The sequence below is a fragment of the Spodoptera frugiperda genome, chromosome 27 (genome assembly GCF_023101765.2).
Source record: "Spodoptera frugiperda isolate SF20-4 chromosome 27, AGI-APGP_CSIRO_Sfru_2.0, whole genome shotgun sequence".
NCBI lineage: Eukaryota > Metazoa > Arthropoda > Insecta > Lepidoptera > Noctuidae > Spodoptera > Spodoptera frugiperda.
Window position 1 is genome coordinate 9,439,430 of NC_064238.1, and position 19,326 is coordinate 9,458,755.

General features: G+C 35.6%; 3 protein-coding genes across 4 annotated transcripts in view; 1 reads left to right on the forward strand and 2 right to left on the reverse strand.

The window, feature by feature from the left end:
- Positions 1-19,326, reverse strand: part of LOC118263336 (TBC domain-containing protein kinase-like protein) — a 235,710-nt gene that overhangs the window by 61,776 nt on the left and 154,608 nt on the right. The gene's annotated exons all lie outside the window — the stretch shown is intronic.
- LOC118263480 (heparan-alpha-glucosaminide N-acetyltransferase) overlaps positions 1-19,326 on the forward strand; it is a 32,603-nt gene that overhangs the window by 1,974 nt on the left and 11,303 nt on the right. For both annotated transcript variants that reach the window (XM_035575503.2, XM_035575504.2), the window contains exons 2-3: positions 5,135-5,265; positions 8,988-9,103. In XM_035575503.2, coding sequence (XP_035431396.1) covers positions 5,135-5,265; positions 8,988-9,103 — 247 coding nt within the window. The remainder of the gene's footprint in view (positions 1-5,134; positions 5,266-8,987; positions 9,104-19,326) is intronic.
- On the reverse strand, positions 13,119-17,777 carry LOC118263481 (juvenile hormone esterase-like). The gene is made up of 3 exons (XM_035575505.2): positions 17,534-17,777; positions 14,653-15,845; positions 13,119-13,248 (listed from the first exon to the last, which is right to left on the reverse strand). The coding sequence occupies exons 1-3, from the start codon at positions 17,714-17,716 to the stop codon at positions 13,119-13,121; spliced, it is 1,506 nt and encodes a 501-aa protein (XP_035431398.2). The 5' UTR covers positions 17,717-17,777.

Consider the following 19,326-nt stretch of genomic DNA (forward strand, 5'->3'; position numbering starts at 1 on the left):
AGAAAGAATCAACATTACTTATCACTAGTTATTCACTACTGACTGATACATATATCAATAAAAACATGTTAATTCCTTATATAGGAATAAGTGTTGAAATTACATACATTTCCTTACTTAATCACACAACAGTGTTAATCGTTGACAGTGTAAATCGCCTATCTATCACTGTCTTTCATAAATAAATCATGTATATGTAATTATGTATACAACTGATAATAAAAAGCGCTATTTATGGGAGTGCGACGATTGTAGCATAGGTAGGCATTTTTTGTGAGGATGTTTTTTGCTATTCGTGTACACAAAGACTTGTAGTAATTTCCCAGGCAATTGTTTGTTATCGATGTCGTGTTAATGGGTCTATTGTGGACAGTAGATAGTTATTAATTTATTTATTTATCTCATCATTATGTACTATGCCTAATCTTTGGACAAATATTGGTTTAGAAGTCCATGTAGGGCAAGATAGAGCTGTTTTACAATATACACCTAAATTTTGCCGAATGTTAGAAACAGCTATGGCAAAAATGATTGATTTTTGAAAGAGCACAACTTTACAAAAATACATTTAATGATAACTTAAACTGTTCGTTAGCAACGATTTTATTCCGAAAATAATAGCTAAGGACTGGGATAACTAATTATTAAGTGACTCATGAGTACGGCTTTAAGTTTAATACCTATAGTCTATTACATTACATTAATGTCATGTTGTTATTTATGTTGTTATGATATTGAATTATCCTCAACGTTGGGTATGAATTTAACATTAATTTTATGGGAAAAACACGAAACATTCAAATCTTAATATAACTTTTCCGTAACATGAAATACGTGTGGGTTATGTTACCTCTACCTCTCTACCTACCCCTTGGTCCACAAATGGCGTGACGTCACATATGTTTATGAACAAAACATCAATGCCCTCTATCGATTACAAACTTGTCATGGGTATTTCCTCACCCGGGAATATTACCCGCATATTGGCATCGCTAGGGTGTTCTACACCATAACATGTAGTTAGGTGCCCGTAATTATACGGGTAATCACGACCGTAGTCGATTTTACAACAGTTTAAATAAGTTCTGATTCAGAAACTTGTACTTTTTTTATAATTTTATTCAAAGTTTTACATATATTGTGGCCTTAAATCTAGATTCTTACTTGTAAAGGTCCTATAACGCACCAGATGCGAACATCTAAAATACTTATCTAGATATTTACTATTTGTATCTCATTCTAAGTGAACTGTAATTGTTCTTATGAGAATAAAATTTTTTAAACCTAAACCTATTAATGGAAATGGGCTAATGAATTGGGCTAATAATAATCATCCCTTTTTTTGACCCCAAGGTCTGGGATCCCCAAGGGACTGTCAGAATCTTACTGACTTAATCTCACCCCGGTGTCCCGTGTCACACACGTGGTTTCGACGGTGTGAGAAACGAAATTCTTCCGCAGCCCCCGAACTCTTGGCGGCCTGCCTTGTCAGGCCCCATCTCAAGATGCACAGCGGTGTAACACGTCTATCATGGTTCGCCATCCCTGACCTATAGGAAAACAATTGAATTGTTAATTCTAATGTGACAATACCTATCAACGAAACAATGTAACCATGAATTGCATATATTGTGAACCTAATTGAAAAACAGAAGAACGAGCATATAGGAATATACACTTTGTTACGAGCAAATAGCTTCACTGGTCTATTTGTAATAAATAATTTTGGATTTGATTTAGACCGGTTTATAAAAAATCTATAATGTATCTATTATTATGGATACAATTCTTGCACGATGCTCCCATGAATGCATCTCCATTTGAAGGTTTCCCGCCTCATAAAAACACCTTTCCTAAAAGGAAACAATAGTAGACAAATATTACAATAATCACATAACAACAATGTAAATGAGCAGTAATCATTGAAAATCTTGATGTTATTGCACAAAGTGTGTCAAGTATTCGACGCGTGCGCCGCGCAGCTAGAGAAATTACCGCTCCACGTGATTTACTAGCGAAGCAAGTAGCGAATAATGAGCGACGCGAACACTTAGTTAGCGAACTATGTATTAAACAAGTGTTATGACAAAATAAGAGAAAATATCAGATAACTAGGGAATGGAGCTGATCTGTGTCCAAATGTATGGCTAGGAAATTGAACCCTTTAAATGGTTATTATAGGTACATTTCATAACATAATTAATCATTTAGTTTGGTGACTGTAAAGTTATACTATTTTACTTTTAATCTATACTAATATTATAAAGCTGAAGAGTTTGTTTGTTTGAACGCGCTAATCATTGGAACTACTGGTCCGAATTGAATTATTATTTTTATGTATATAAAACATCACGCTATGACCAATAGCAGCCCCAGCAGAGCGGGTAAACCTTTTTTTTTTTTTTAAACGTTGCCCCACATTAGGATTTTCTCCTGTGTCGTGGGTGCGTTTACAAACATACAAATTCACATACACATGACACCCAGACCCGGAACAACAATTTGTGGATCACACAAAGAGTTGCTCCTAGAATTGAACCCGCTACCCGTTGCACGGCAGCCAGTTGCCCAGCCACCGCACCAACCGTGCAGTCAACCGCGGGGAAGTAGCTAGTAAATAAATAAATAAAGGGCGATCATTTAAAAACGTGTCTATTTAATCTCATTGAACTAACCCATGATTTTGGTTTGCTATTGATTCATTATCAATAATTAAGTACCTAAAGCACTTAATTCTTTTTTGGTAGCACATCCTGTGTGTCACCTAAAAAACTAATGTCTATACCAACTAATTAACCTATCTCTAATATCTTTAAGCGACTGTCAACTTAACAGTTCTGTGATAAAGTCGAAAATTTATCGTTTCAATGTCATCAACATAGGGTCGGTTATTGTACAAATAACTTTTTAAACGATTGCATATTAAAAGGGTGGGGTTACTCATATTGCACCCACATGCGGTACAAACCTATGAGTCACAGTAACTTTAATAAGTTCTTTTGTTATTGTGAGAAAGTTGTGCCACTGTCCTTGTTGAGTCGTTTTACTTATTTTTTTCTTCGAGATAAAGTAATGAGTTTTAGTAATGGAATGCATATTTTTTGAGTGAATATATTACTTTAAATGCACTATCAGAACAGAGCTAAAACTGAGTTTGACGAGATATCTACAAAGAGTTTGTTTTAAGTAAATTGTTTTATTATTATTTAATAGACGAGCTTCATTTTAAGATAGTTAACACAAGATAGTTGTTAGTTGGAAGAAATGCTGCAGATAAGTAAATGACAAAAAGTGACGATGTCATAATTTTACAATGTCTAAAACTAGGTAAACTCATAATGTCACTTTCAAAACATACTTTGCCAGATGATATGCGATTTTTGAACGTGTTAATGTAAAAGATTGACATACATAGGTACATGCACTAGTAGAATGGTAGTACTTATAAAAAGTTGTAACATAGTAACCATAACTATGTATACATAGTAAGGTAGCACTAACAATAATTTTATTGCAATTGTCATAAGTTAATCTCTTTTAATATTAGAGGTTAGTAGTTTTTGTACGTTGAACGAGACTGTGTTCCGCGTTCATCGGTCAAGCGGTCTCGTTTTAAAATCACACTCGTACTAAGCCCTCTGGAGAAATGAGGTTATGTGTTATTTCAAGATTAAATGAAATTCGTAACTTTTCAGGAATTACAATTTATTTTCACAAAACAATAATCCGTCTCATCGACCAATTTTTAAATATGACATTTGACGTTCCATTTCAGCTAACAATTATTTTTAAAACAATTTATATAATCTATGAAATTATGAAAGAGGTTTAATATATTTATTATTATTTACTCCTATGAGTAGTACTCAATAATTAAATACCATCCTGTTTATGTTATAATTAAATCCGTCTGGTGTTGCTTGTTAACATATGAATAACTAGCTACTTCCGCGCGGTTTCACCCGCTCTGCTTGGCTCCTATTGGTCATAGCGTGATGTTTTATAGCCTATAGCCTTCCTCGATAAATGCACTATTCAATACAAAAAAAATATTCAAATCGGACCAGTAGTTCCGGAGATTAGCGCGTTCAAACAAACAAACAAACTCTTCAGCTTTATAATATTAGTATAGATTCTAGTAGTCTATATTCCGTATCATATTTACCCTTTTCCACGTATTTGAGGTATAACATCTATCCATTCACATTCCAAACTTACGCATTTATAATATCAGTATCATGTAAGAATTTCGCGAAAAGTGGGTTTATGGTGCATTCTTGCCGAATACAGGCGTGTCACGTCAATAAAACTTGAATACGAATAAATTACGTTCCTCACCTACACTATAGGTACCTCTTAAATAACAAAGTAACCACTTAAATGCTTTATTGTTAGTTACGTGAAGACTTTCAATGGAGAATTCGCACATTATGTAGGTAATGTTTAAACGACAAATAATACTCTTGAAGTTGACACAATGAAGGTTAGTTACGCACTTTATAAATTAAAGACATTTCCTCTTTTAATTGTTATGTAATATTGTTATTTTATATTATGTTTTGTTGTGTCATTTGAACTTTGTCATTTAGATTATTAAAGGTGTCAAAAATTAAATGGCTTTATGTCTGGTAATTTTTAAGATACCTTAACTGGTCTTTTTTAATGGTAGAAGCGTTACAAGTGCGTTGCCAGCCTTTTGGGGGGTTAGGAATTGAATAGTATTGGGGAATCAGGGATTGGGAAGATTGGGAAGGCGGGTAATTGGGCCTCCGGTAACCTCACTCACACAACGAAACACAAAGCAATCGTTGTTTCACGTCGGTTTTCTGTAAGGCCGTGGTATCACTTCGGTCGAACCGGCCCATTCGTGCTGAAGCATAGTCGAAGCTGCACTTAAATCCTACCTCCGCTAACCATGTATCTGTCTCCAGGCTGCATCTCATGGAATATTTAGACAATGATAGCACCGAAGACAAAGATCACAGTTTACAGTCATATGATATTGTATTTCTTTAATTTTCACATTAATTATAGTAATGTTAAGTTTGATATATTTTAGTTCCTGCTCCTCCCTAATGACGTCCCATACATTTTTAAACTTTTACCGTTTTCTGACTTCAATAATTTGTTGCAGTGTCCATTCAAACTGCAGCGGAACATCTCTGCCGGTGAGGAGAGGGTGTGGGTGACGAGCACAGCTCGGCGGTCCACCTGGAGGGTGTACGCCAACTATACAGAACAATATGTCACTGCTGGAGATACTTCGTAAGTACCTTCATGATGATTGGTTTTTGAATAAGTGTAGCGTTTTTTGAGTTTCGTATTTGTTGGGCTAAGCTTAGAACTCATAACATTTGCACAAGAAGTATTAAGTCACGCAAACATTCTCGGTGGAACAAATTAAAGGTCTCATTTAAACCAGATTTTTTCAAACGTTGCCTCACACTAGGATTTTCTCCTGTGTCGTGGGTGCGTTTACAAACATACAAGTTCGTATACACATGACACCTAGACAACAATTTGTGGATCACACAAAGAGTTGTTCGGTGCGGGAATCGAACCCGCTACACGTTGCACGGCAGCTGGTTGTCCAGACACGGCATCAACCCTGCAGTCAGATATAACTAAGTTCCATTTAAATATTTCTATTAGGGGCTGAGCTTATTGCTAGTTCCAGACTCCTTAGTATAGGAGTAGAAGTAGAGACTACGAAAAGCTGTTATGTTTGTCCGATGGAAAAAGATGTTCCATTAGGAGTAGTAAAGACAAATATTTAATGCAGGATTACCAAGTCAAAACAAACAAAATACTTTAAATGCATCTAGTAAAAGCGTAAGTTTGTTTACTGATTACACAATATTACCGATTGTCCTGTCAAATTCTCTCCGTTTATGTAATGGCCGCCAAACGTACGTGTCCAACTGCTTCCGCACATTTGTATACATCTTGTACACTGCATACAGTATTAAGAAAGTGGCATGCAAACTTACATGCATGTGTAATATGTTTACTTGACATGACATTATGCTTCGACCAGTTATAAATTGTAAAGAGAAGAAGAGACTGGTAGAAAGAAAAAAAATGTTTTAGGATTTTCTATCATTAACCTTTCTCCATCCAATGTTTATAATAATATATGCCTCTCCAGTACGCAAGCAAATATAATAATAGGTAATTATTACACTTCGTTAGTTATTTTACGTTTCATTATTTTTGTAAATTAATTATTACGCAGCACCAACTAAAATTGGTAAAAGAGCTGCGTAATTGTACTATCTTCAGTTATTGATGCGAGCGTGTATGGTCTACTGTGCTAGATGGAATTTTGAAAACGAAACTTGGAAGTTCGATGAACTTTTTATTTCGTTAATCTTTAAGAATTGTCGTCTAAATAACCAAATAAGTACCGTACCTATCCCACATCATACATAAGAGTACAACTGTACTGTGTCCCGAGCAAATGCATTTCTAAATATTGACACTGACAACTCATTGTCAAAACTCGTTTCATGTTTATTTTAGAAGTTTATACGTTATACCTGTTCCTAGGCCTGTTACTTGAGACTTGAGAATTATTGTAATCATCTCTATACGTAAAACTCAATTGCTGTTCGTTAGTCTCACCAAAACTAGAGAACGGCTGGCCGGATTTGGCAAATTATGACCTTGAATTATTTGTCAAAGTCATGTTTAAGGCGTTACGAAGCTTGCCGGGTCAGCTAGTTGTAAATAAAAACATCTCGGTTTTCTCGGACGGGAAATATCTAGCTCATTACTTTGATTGTCATTGTAGATGCCCAAATTAAATTTACTTTGATATACAAACTATAGCTTAAGAAATGTTCTAGTTAATTTCATAACATCCCTTATCTCATAATTGTTATACTCAGTATGAAAAAATGTGCCACCATCCTGCTAACAACTCTAGATATATTCTCTATATCTTTTTAGAAAGAGTTCTAAAAACATCACACAAGACAATACGTACATTTGTACATACAATATAAAATTACATCACCATTAGCAGATAATACCTCCTAACAAGCATGGAGCGCTAAAAGAAAACGTGGGAAAGTCGTGCTCTCGATAAAATGTAACATAACTAAGAAACGGCTTGACCTAGGTGTTGTAGAAAAACTAGCACTAAGTAGGTACGTATTAGCAATTTGTTTAATAGCCTGTCAATCGTGGGAAAGCTTACAATTAGCTAGCGATTATGAACGTGAACGGCGGACATGTTATTTGTTTTCGTTCAATTGTCCATTCAGAAGAAAATTATTGGATAAGATTGATGAATTATATCCTCTATTGGTCTGATCCGGAGCTACGGACTACCTAGCGCATTTACCGGGGCTCCGGGTCGAAAAGCAGGAGCAGGAACGGGGTGGTATTTTACTCAGTAAGAGTCTGACACGAGAGGCGTGAGGGATCTCGCCTCGCCCAAGGCTGCAGAAGCCATAAGATGATTTTCCACACACAAAAAATGCTCTATTGGTCTATCATGTGGTATTTGGTGTAGTTCGAAAATCATCAAACCGTGGAACAGGATTAAGTTATTTTATTGGATTAAGCTAAATTAACTAAAAATCACAGTTTACTCACGTATAATTAATGTATACGCGGTGACGTCGCGCTTGCGCGCGTCTGTGCACGCTGCTCATAATGAAGAGTTCTACTAGTTCCGAGCTCTACTGGTTTTGAGTCACAGAGGGTTGTAACTGGAAACTAGTAGAGCTTTTCTCCATTGATTTACATGGGATTAAGTTAGTGTGTAACCTGCCTGTTATTATTTATTATATAGTTAGGTATTTGGTTAATAAACTAAATTCTGGAATTTATTGAACCAAGTTTTTGATAAATTCTCATAACATAACAACGAGTTTTGCAGACCAGACTTTGTTCGTCGATCAAAAAACTAGTAATTAGTCAAGAATAGGATATTACGATACGTGAGGTGTGTGCATTTACGACACCACAGGATATATGCCTCGGTAGTCTGTGATTTGTGTACTGAACTGCTGATCATGAAGTGAAGGAAACAATCCCTGGATTGAAACTCTAAAAAAAAAGCGCTATAGAAGAGTTTTGTATCATTGGATCATTAGTGTTAAAGAAAAGAAAGAGCTTGAGCATAATTTGTAGGACCTTTAATTTCTTCAGTGTGGCTGTTTAGTCTGTTATATAGGACATTTTCCCAAAGCAAAACTGTTTATAATATATTTTTTTAACTTAATATAAGTCGATTACCAAAATAACACACAGGTAGCAACAAAATGATCAAATTGCATGCAATTTGGAATAATTTGTAAAGGTGCAGTGACTTGTATTGTTTAGCACAAATTGGATGATGAGTGGAGAGTAATCACGCGAGCCGTGTGTAGCTTGTTATCTCCGAGTGGTTCTTAGAATGTTACGTGCAGAAGTATTTGTTGATATATAGAAACACATACAGAATTATTTTATTCTGCTACGTGTGCATGCAAAAGGTTTGATTTCAAATATTTTTGACTATTAAAATTGAGTCTTGTGCTTACATTTTGTATGGAGCTTATGTCAAAATTCTACCGCTCTGGTAGGCAAATCTACCGATCGGTAGGTTATTAGAATGCGCCGTTAATTGGTTTACCTGATATGATATAGAAGGACAGGCATAGAGAAAAAATTAAGAAAAAAACTGTCAATGTTTTAGGCTTGATCCAAGGAATAATAAGTAATATCGGAGTCTCGGGTTCGATTCCCTGGTCCGGCAAAGTATTACTAGGCTTTTCCGTTTTTCAGTGGTAGCACGGAATTTGGATTGGAGCCCAGTATATGGCAATAGGCTCACCCCCTATTACAAGGGACTTATAACACAAATGGTGTAAAGTGTGCATTGTACAGCGGTATTACGCCATCGTGCACCTTTGCCTAGTCAGGAATAAAAGGCGTGACGTTGTTGATACTGTATATCTTCCGTGGCTTTAAATTAATAGTATCTTTTATTACAGAGGACTACTATGTCAGCTGAGGCCGGAGATGGGAGAATTTGGTGTGTACAGACTGAACGCTTCCACCGAGGGCTGCGACATCCGAACTGTTAGAGAACCAGTCGACATTTATTTGCGTGAGTTTTTTTTTTATCTAATACTAATGTCTGCCAGCGGCTTCGCTCGTGTTCCTGTGGGGTAAAATGTAGCCTATGTAATTTTATAGACCGACTACTTCTGGTCTAAATTTCATCAATAGATTGAGTAATAAACATACACATAAACTCACAAAATTTGGCATTTATAATACTTATCATTTATTTACTTTATGACTGCTTTGTTGACAGAGTGGTTGCAATTTTTTAGTATTAACACAGAGCGTGGAAATGTGCAAAACGGGCACTTACCACCTATTACATGGGACTTACAACATAAATTATGAAAAGTGGGTGTACATTGTACAGTGGTATTACGTGTTACAATGTGCACCTCTGCCTACCCCTTCGGGGATAAGAGGCGTGACAATAAAAAAAAACATTAATTTGTATACCATCAGGTGGATGGCAAACTTGTAGCCAGTACAGTAGCATAAAATAAGATATTCATTCAGTAATATTTTGCTGAAGCCGTGGCCGAAACCTAATAGCCTCGATTTAGACAGGTCCTATCGATATCAAAACAGACTTATTGATATAGATACTTATCTATCTCAGACCTCATTTTCAATACACTACAGATGTTATTGTTAAGATGATTTTCTACCAGAGATGTCATACTCTTTTTCTTTTTCTTTTGAAAATCGTCCAATGACTTCGCCATCTTGCATAAGAAAGATGCGCAGCTTGAGTATGCGATGTGCCGATAGTATGAACGCCATCCATAGCACGCATCTTTCCATATAAAAAACATAGCTGTGTCCGTTTCACCAGTGCAAAGCTATGTGTACCAACCTATATTGGTGTAAGCCCAACACATTCACAGAAAGGTAGCATAACACATATCTGGTGGAAAAGCAGCTTAAACGTAACGTCCACAGGCCCGCATCGTACGCATTGCATATGCGATGGATTTTAGTTTGTCTTGTATAGAAACTCATACAACTGCGTCCACTGATCTGTATCGTACGCACCGCATCATTACCAATGCCTACATGCGATCAGTACTAATGACGTCATACGGAATGCGTGCGATGGGTACGATGCGATGCTTACCTTAATACAGAGACCAATATACATTTGGGTGAATATATTTATCTATATACCAGAATATTCAGTATGAATCCCCTTGACATACAATAATGTAATCTTGTTGGCCTTTTCCTTCCAAAGTTGATATATTTATCTGCCCGTATCATGTATTGTGATGTGATGTCAATTCTTCGGCTGGTTTGACTGGCTTTTGAAATGTAAGAGTATGTATGGATTATTGTAATTTTTTTATTTGGATAAGTTAAGCCTGCCTCATGGGTCGAGTGTTCGCAAGTGCGGCTGCCGGACAAGGGGTCTCGGGTTCGACTCTCGGGTCGGGAAAAGAATTACTGGGCTTTTTTCGAAAATTTCTCAGTAGTAGCACGGAGTCTGGTATTGTGTCCAGTATGTATATGGTAATAGGCTCACCCCCTATTACATAAGAATTATAACACAAATGGTCAAAAGTACAAAGGTGAACATTGTATAGCGGCATTACGTGCCGTAATGTGCACCGCTGCCTTTGGGGATAAAAGGCGTGACGTTGCATTGACAAGGTAAGTCGCAGTAAAAACTGACCCGCAGACAGAGCTATATAGGTTTAAATTTTGTACATATTTGGTATGCGGAAAATGACAAAAGTATTCACTTTACCAAAGTACATTTATTAACTGTTCAACCATTGTCAGTTTGACTGAATAGGCGAATGTCCTTTATTTTTCCTCTATGTAAATACTTGAGTGAAGGCCGACATAGCAACTGTATACGATTGTGAGGTGAATCAGTTCATATAGAACACTATATATGTATATTGGTACTCGATTTTGAAGTACCCATTATATACTTAATGTAATTATTTATTAACCAAGTGTTATTGTAAATGGTAGCATGATTTAACTAACCACAATTAAATTTATTTTTGGTTCCATTTGTTTTTAGTAAAAGTGGGGTATTACGTATGCCAGTTACTAAGGCTGCTTTAAAATTGTTTTCCCGTTGTTAGGGAATCATAGAAAAAGCTCTCCAGATCAGCAATACCTAACAAGAATTAGATGCATATGACTATTTTTTTAAACTGATATGGTCACTAACACTAGAATTGAATTTGAAATGGGATATTTTCCAACAATGCCAAAATATCGGAAACTCATAGAAATAGAAAAAAAATGGACAATATCCCGTTTCAAGTTCCAATTCTAGCATATGACTTATTGTTAAATAATAGATACTTAATTACCTAAAACAAAACAACTATAGTACATTTCAATCAAACAAATGATTTGAAAACGAGAGCAAAACAACAGACAGTTGTAGCCGCAAAAATAAAAGTATTAGATAAGTAATAACAAATTGATAACTTAGATCGAAACAGTCACGCACTAAAAAAACTAGTAGAAAATTGTGAAAATGGCGTAACTAATGATAGTATTGGTGACGATAGGCCTCTCAGTGAAAGTGAGGTTATAATACAGAAACCATAACGATATTTGATTAGTTCCATCTTCAAGGAAAGTACGAAAACCACATCACGAACTGTGGTGTTAGAGTTATGGTGTTTGTCTTCAATAATAACAAAATGGAGTTTGTTAAAGAGCTTAGCTGATCTAGTGATTACCAAAGTTAAATACCCAAGTTTGACTAAGTATTTTTGAGATTTTTGTAGTATCCAAAATGATCTGTCAGTTCGCCTTTCTTACATAGGGCTCATAACATAACTAGTGAAAAGAAGGCATGGAAAAAAGTATTATCATGACTCCATCGTATTCCTGCATTGTACAAGTATTTGTACATTTTCATCATCATCATCAGCTGAGAGACGTCCACTGCTGAACAAAGGCCTCCCCTTAGTCCTCTACGTAGAACGACAAGTCCATTTTGATTTAACTAAATTATAGTTACATGAAATAAAATAACATTTCTCTCCAAACAACGCATCTTAAGACAAAAACTGCACTCAACACATCCATCCACATTGATTGGAGCATCCTCAATTTTCTGCGCAAGCGATCATCGTATTAGAAGCAGTTAGTAAAAGAAAAAATCACGACACGCGATCAAGTGAACCTAAGTGGGCTGTCGTGGGTGTGAGGAGACTGGCCCAAATCCTTTGTGCCGTCGATTTGTCTTGATGAGCATCATCCGCTGGAGACGAACGACCTAGAAAGAAGCCACTGACTCGCCATTGTAAAGTGTTGTATGTAGATACAACATCAATATTCGCTTAACACTTTAGTATGGAGCAAATTACTTAAGGTTATACATATGTTTATTATAACTGATAAGTTTAATACTCGAATAAAATAATTTAGTGATCCATACAATTTTATAAAAAATATTACTATTGAACCGATTTTAATATTTACTTTTACCCCATTTACAATCGTTTTTGGTAAAATCTTATCAAGGATGTTTAATTTATTTTTGCAATGTTACTCCATTTTGTTAGTTTCTTTAGGGAAATCTGCTAGTAATTGTGGTACTTTTACTATTCTGATTTGCTTACCTTTGAAAGAGGTTACGAAAAACTCGTCTGTGTAACATTTCTATTCGCAAGTCTAGTTGAACCGGAGATGAAATGTTAGTGATTGTGATCTTGACAACCCATTGTGTAGAATTTAAATATCAATATTTCATTCTTTTATACTTTATACGTTGTATCTTTCTATTCTCTTAAAGATATTATCGTCGTAGATAGAAATGTTATTTATAGACACTTTTAGCTTAATTGCGGAATACGATATTTCAAGTTTTGTCTTAAATTCAATTTCTAAATAGAAATGAATATACCGATCGAATACCATAACTACCAAAATTACAAGTTCAGTTTAAATAAAAACACAACGAACACATTCAAAAACTCAAAACAATATTAATCACATTATTTACATGACAACAGTAACAATAAATAATAATAGGTAATTTGCAATTTAAATAAAATATAGCAACAATATACTAAAGAGCTAAGTTACATCCTCTGGTTTTCCACCCTACTGTCCATTCTGAGGTCAGTGTCGATGACCATGGTCGGCCTGGAGGAGATGGTGACTGGAGTCCACTTCACGGGCAGCAAGTCCGAAGTTTGAGGTGTTGGGTCCCTGGAATGGCAAGTTTAATAGCGTTATTAAAAGGTTTCTGAAACGTATGTATTAAATGTTTTTTTATAAAAAACTCAAATTTAGGAAATGGGATTACAATCATGTATCTATATATTAATACGTAAACTTTGTAAATGTTTTTATTGCGCGGACGTAGCATAAAATTTGGTACCGGTAAACTATGCAACTTTACCGGACCCTTGGCAACTTTACCATACTATAGGTATTCAGTATAAACTATACTAAAAATCTACCCACTAGAATTCTGTTTTGTAATAGTAGTATTTTTTAGACATTAAAAGGAAATATTTACTAATTTTGCGTAGAGCAAGACTCCCAATGTAGCGTGAAAATGTGCTAAAAGTTAGTAGTTCCTAAATTGTGCTCACAGAGCCTTAATTATATGTCACAGGTGAATGAAATTTTGATCTTGAATGTATAATATAGTTGGGATTACTGTTGTAATGTCAGCAATTGCTTTTTCTTTAATTTATTGATAAATAATCGCTTCGGTAATGTTGACACAGGTTAGGTTCTGCCACGGCCTGCTGTCCATTCTGAGGTCAGTGTCGATGACCATGGTCGGCCTGGAGTTATAATGATGGTGACTGGAGTCCACTTCACGGGTCAAAAGCAAGTCCGAAGTATGAGGTGTTGGGTCTCTGGAACCCCGAGGTAACAAAAGTATTAATAGAAACCCGTGGTTCCCGACTGTCTGTGTAGCCGTTATCTTTATAGATTTCCTCATATTGTTTGCATTATAATACGAAGAGGTCCTAGATGAAGCCCTCTGTACCTCAACAACTCTTTAATATGCAATACACGATGAATACGGCGCGTAGGTAAAGTTGCCAAAAATTTGGTATCTTTACCCATGTTGTTTTTTCTTTACTACGGCTAAAGTAAGCGTTTGTATATAATGACGATTACGGTAAAGTGAGCCAGATAGACTACAATTCTAAATATATAGTTTTGGTTTCTATGCGTCTTATGGTTAAAAATATATTTCGATTTTTGTTCCAAAATATGGTAAAGTTGCCATGTTTTACGGTACACTTATAGTTTATGTGTAGGAGAAGTGCAGAACGCTAATATTTTTCAAAAATAATGCTTATAAAGTACATTAAATCAATAAATAAAACATTACACACACATGCATAGTATCTGATCGTATTTGACAAAACGTCAAAATCGATAGACATTGTGATGATATTCTCACGTCTCATATGAAAAGAGTTTTATAAAAGAGTTTGAATTAAATAAAAATTATCCTTCAACGTACGTTAAGTGGTATTGTAAATTAAATCATATATGGTCGAATTTCGGCCACTAGGCGACCACTAGTTATATTTAATATGACAGCTATTATATTATGTATTGGATTGATTAGTTTATATTACATACCCGTATTTGACGAAATTGGTCCACAAAGTTGAAACGCGGTCAGCGATCAATTGGTCATCTTCACTTCTAACTATATTGCCGCTTCCATCGTTGAATAGGTAATTAAGTTCCGATGAGTGGCCTGCACCATCATTGGCTGAATTTCCAGTGTAGCTGAACAAATATTCGTAGACAGATCCAACATTTTCCTCCAACAATCTAGTTATTATTCTCTCTGACGGATGGTTGATAACGAAATCAGATTCGAAATTCTCCAGTTGAGTTGAAACGTCTGAACTAACAGGATTATCTCCAATATAAAACCGTCTAACAAAAGTGGCCGCGGTCTCTAGCTGTTGTCCATTTAAATTAAAATTATTTTTCAATTTCTCGTAAAATGGATCTGAGTCAAAGTAATCTGCGCTAAGTGAGTCACGTTCGCGGCTCGTGTATCCAATCAGTACGGGCGTGTTTCTCACTTTCCTTGCGTTTGTCAAAGCGTAGGGATCGTTCTCTACAAAGTTTTCAATACCACTGAACGATTTCTCTTTACAAGGTCCCAATGGCAAGTTCAGTTCATGGGCAGCACCTACTACAAGATAATGAGGGGAGTTTATAAGGAACTCTAGAGCTTCGTTAGTATCAGTCGTGTTAATACCCAAATGCTCAGCAATTTTGATAGCCATGTTTTCATCAGAGTTGACAAACATCCCTTCACTCTGTGGTGTGCCACTCTCAACAATGACTTTGTTGAAAAGTTTTAAATTGTCTGCGTACATGTGCAAGAGGACCGATGTGGCTCCAGCGTCGTGGCCAGATATCGTTACATTGTACGGGTTACCACCAAAGGAGGCAATGTTTTTCCTTATCCAGTTAAGTGCTGTGTATTGGTCTTTCAAGCCTTGATTGCCAGGTACACCAGGGATATCTAAGCACATGAATCCATATGGACCGAGGCGGTAGTTGACGGTGACCACTACGACGTCGTGTCTGACCAGGTTCCTCACACCATAGTCTCCTGCACTTCCTCGTACGAAGTCTCCACCGTGTATCCAGACTAGTACGGGTAGCGGGTTTGAGGAACTTGCCTTAAAAGGCACGTAGATGTTCAGACGAAGGCAATCAATGGTCGACTCGTCCAGTTGAGGACATCTGACCGTACCGTCGTTTGCATTGAAGATTATTTCTTCAAAAGGTTGAATTTCTCGAGATGGCTGAAAAAATATAAAAACTTTGAGTTAAAATTGTGTTACAATTTCACGAGACGTTTTTTGGCAGATAATAGGAAATGGTAAACCTATTTCGTTACAATGGAAACGTTTCATCCAACTGATATTTTCAATTGGGGATTACCTACTTTAGAGATTAGTTATTATGCACCTCTTTCTTATTGTATAAACACTTATAGCTTCTTAGAAACAGGTAATTTTTTGTTGTTATGAGATATTTACTTGTACTTCAGTCTGTTAGACTGTTGACTTTAAACTTATCTCTGTATTGATTACAAGCGATCGAAGATATGCAGCAGATGTTGTCACTATCATTGTCTGATACTGTGATGAGTGTTGTGACGTAATCATTCAAGGCATTTAAACAAAATCATCTGAGTTATACATTTAGGAGCTTCTTGTTTTAAACATTGAATATTAATGGGATTAATTTAAGTTGTTTGCCATACAATAATAATGCAATCATAAGCAGTGTCATGACCACAAATAGTATCGTTTTCTAGAATATTCAATAATTATGTAAATGCAGGAACTTATTAATCATTTACAAAATACATTTAGTTTGTAATGTTCTGTAGTGGTTTGTTGAATAAATCTTTCCTGTTTACCTTATTATAAACCAACTAATTATGTATAACGTGTGTTTGTGAATTGATACTTATAAATTGAACAAAGAATAATGGCTGGTTATAAACAAGATGACACATAGTTTTTTAAATAAAAATAAAACACTTTCCATTGCATTGGGGGTGACGACCTCACCAGGGTTATCGGGGCGATATTAATAGACGATTACTTATAGTGTACAAATGTATATGTTTAGTTAGGGATAAGTAAGTGTACGATTAGCTTCAGCCAATTTATTGGTTGACTTGACAGCAATGACTGCCAAGTATAACGTCTCGGGTTCAAATGACAGCGTTTTTAAAAAAAGGTTTTCAAATCTGTAGTTAAGTACAGTGATTCTAAACCTTTGTGGAATGGTTCTCATTTTTAAATAAATCGGGTGTTTATTATATAAGTTTATGATAATAATAGATATCCATTGCTAATAAGTAGATTAATTATAATTATTGAATAAGAATTATAATTAATTGAATAATTATTCAATCACGGAAGCTGTTAAGGAGTTTTTAATAGCTCACTTTCACAATCTATCGCGGATGTGCACTTTGCCTTATCTGTTCCCAAACATAGCCTCTCATTAAACGTACTGGCACGCAAGGAATTCAAATACGAATAAAATAACAACGTTCTCTATTTGAAATCCTATTTCTATTCTCAGTCTGACATTGAACTATTGGTGAAGACGGCTAGACGCTAGACGTGAGAGCCAGATTAAAAAAAAATCTTTGAGCAATAGAAATAAGGATCATAATCTTATTAGAGACAAGTCAAAAATGTGTCCATCTGTTACAATAGGTATATACAGCTTTAAAACTCAGCACAATTGAAATAGTACTAAGTTACATTTTCCTGGAGTCGTATTATTATTACGATTGATGAGATTCCAATGGATCAGATTCCAATGGATCATAGCATAATGATCCATTGGAATCTTAAATTAAAACATTTTGCCAACTTAATGGAATATTTGACATGCTTTTACCGAACATTTTTGAACAAGAGTTTCTTATCTTTATCAACACTGAACATTTCATAAATGTACTTACTCCAAAAGGATCAGCGGCATCCACTCGGGCATAAGGCACACCCAGAAACATGGAATAGTCACCATCAGTCGCCCTATGACCCATAACTAAACCTTGGCTACTGATCAGGACCAAAGGATCAACCCTAGGTTCACCAAACACACTAGCAACTAGAAACAACACACACAATATAGTTTTCTCCATTTTGATGTTAAAAAATTCTTCTTGCCTCGAGTATCTTCCAAATACTGGTGGCAGAAAAGATGGCTTATCGTTATATAGTTATTTTATCTGGACGTTTTCGATGAGATGAATTTGGATTATTTTTATCGGATAGGTGGAGTGGTTACGTCATTGGTTTGATAAACTGGAGATGTAGTACTAGAAATGTTTTCATTTTGATGTTTTTAAGACACACACTTCACATTACAATTTGGTCAGAAGATTTAACTACAAACAAATTACAAAACAAAGTAATTAAACGGTTATTCTATAATATAAGTAAGTATAGTATAAGTCGGGTTTTCCTTCTTGACGCTATAACTCCAGAACGCACGAACCGATTTCCAAAATTTTGCATTCGTTGGAAAGATCTCGGGCTCCGTGAGGTTTACAGTAAAGAAAATTCAGGAAAAAATCAAAGGAAAACAGGAAAGTCGTAGTGGCGAAACGGAGTTCACCGGGTTTGCTAGTCGTCTATATTACTAAGTTCTACTCCAAATTCTTTCATGGCTCTAAATTGTGAGTTCTACAGCCAATATTATGTCTCTCAAAAGAATGTCTTCCATCTGTCACAATAATCGCTATCTTAATCCGACCTTTATCTGATCGGTATTGCATAATGCCTTCACAGACCTCATTTGCATGACCAAATAGTGGGGAGGCCTTCATAAATTCAGCATTTTTATTGTTATTGCCATCGATCTTGGATCTGCATACTGCAAGTGGCCTGACCGTGGCACAGAAACCGGTTGACAAGTCCTGGTTAAATGCCATCAGGCTCCTTGTATGGAAATAATCCAAATATACATACTTGCATACGGAGATTTTTAAGGCCGCTTTGAATGTCAATTTCTATAAACGTTTGAATCCACAATAGTTCATTGACAAGGGCGTGGATGTTATCAAGGTTGTTATTGGTACTTTTGGAGCCAATCGGCAATGATTGGATTCGTAACAATACTTTGTAACTGTGAATGGTCAATTTCAGTGGAGTTTACTAAAAAGGTTTTAGTTTATTGGTACGGGACTCTGACTCCTATGTTTTCATGGATTTGGATTGAGTTTATTGTAATAACTTAGTTTTATTATTTCATTTTGGTTAGACATAGTAAATTAATTATTCTATTATCGGCTTACTCACGTACCTAACTGTTTGACGAGGAACTCAACTAGTTTCAAGCCATGTTAGAGGCTTAGGTATATTTACTTGGCTTGAAGCTTGTCGAGTTCCTTATCAAACAATTACAAGAGTAAGCCGATAACATAATAATTAATTAAGAACTTAGTTGTTACTATTCGAGTTCACGAACAATGAGTTACTAACTTTTATTCAATACCTGCCAAAGTGTCCAAAAACGTTTACGAAATTGTACAAAAATATTTAGGTTCGTTACAAATATGCATAGGTACCTACATTTTTGCGGAAGGTAGGTATTGTTATGTACATTAAATTATGCATTTTCAAAGTAAAAGAGCAGTACAAAGGTGTATACAGACAAACCGATGTTTAAATACAAACAAAGTTCGCAACAATGATTTGTTTTTGAGAATTGTTTGCCAATGTAGTTGTAGTCCATTATGTCTTTGATTGT

Excerpts from the sequence above, each read along its gene's own strand:
- LOC118263481 (XM_035575505.2), bottom strand. The coding sequence starts at position 17,716 with ATGGAGAAAACTATATTGTGTGTGTTGTTTCTAGTTGCTAGTGTGTTT. Across the intron at positions 15,846-17,533 it reads ATGCCGCTGATCCTTTTGGA|CCATCTCGAGAAATTCAACC; the intron begins GTAAGTACATTT and ends ATATTTTTTCAG. Across the intron at positions 13,249-14,652 it reads ACCAATTTCGTCAAATACGG|GGACCCAACACCTCAAACTT; the intron begins GTATGTAATATA and ends TTGCCATTCCAG.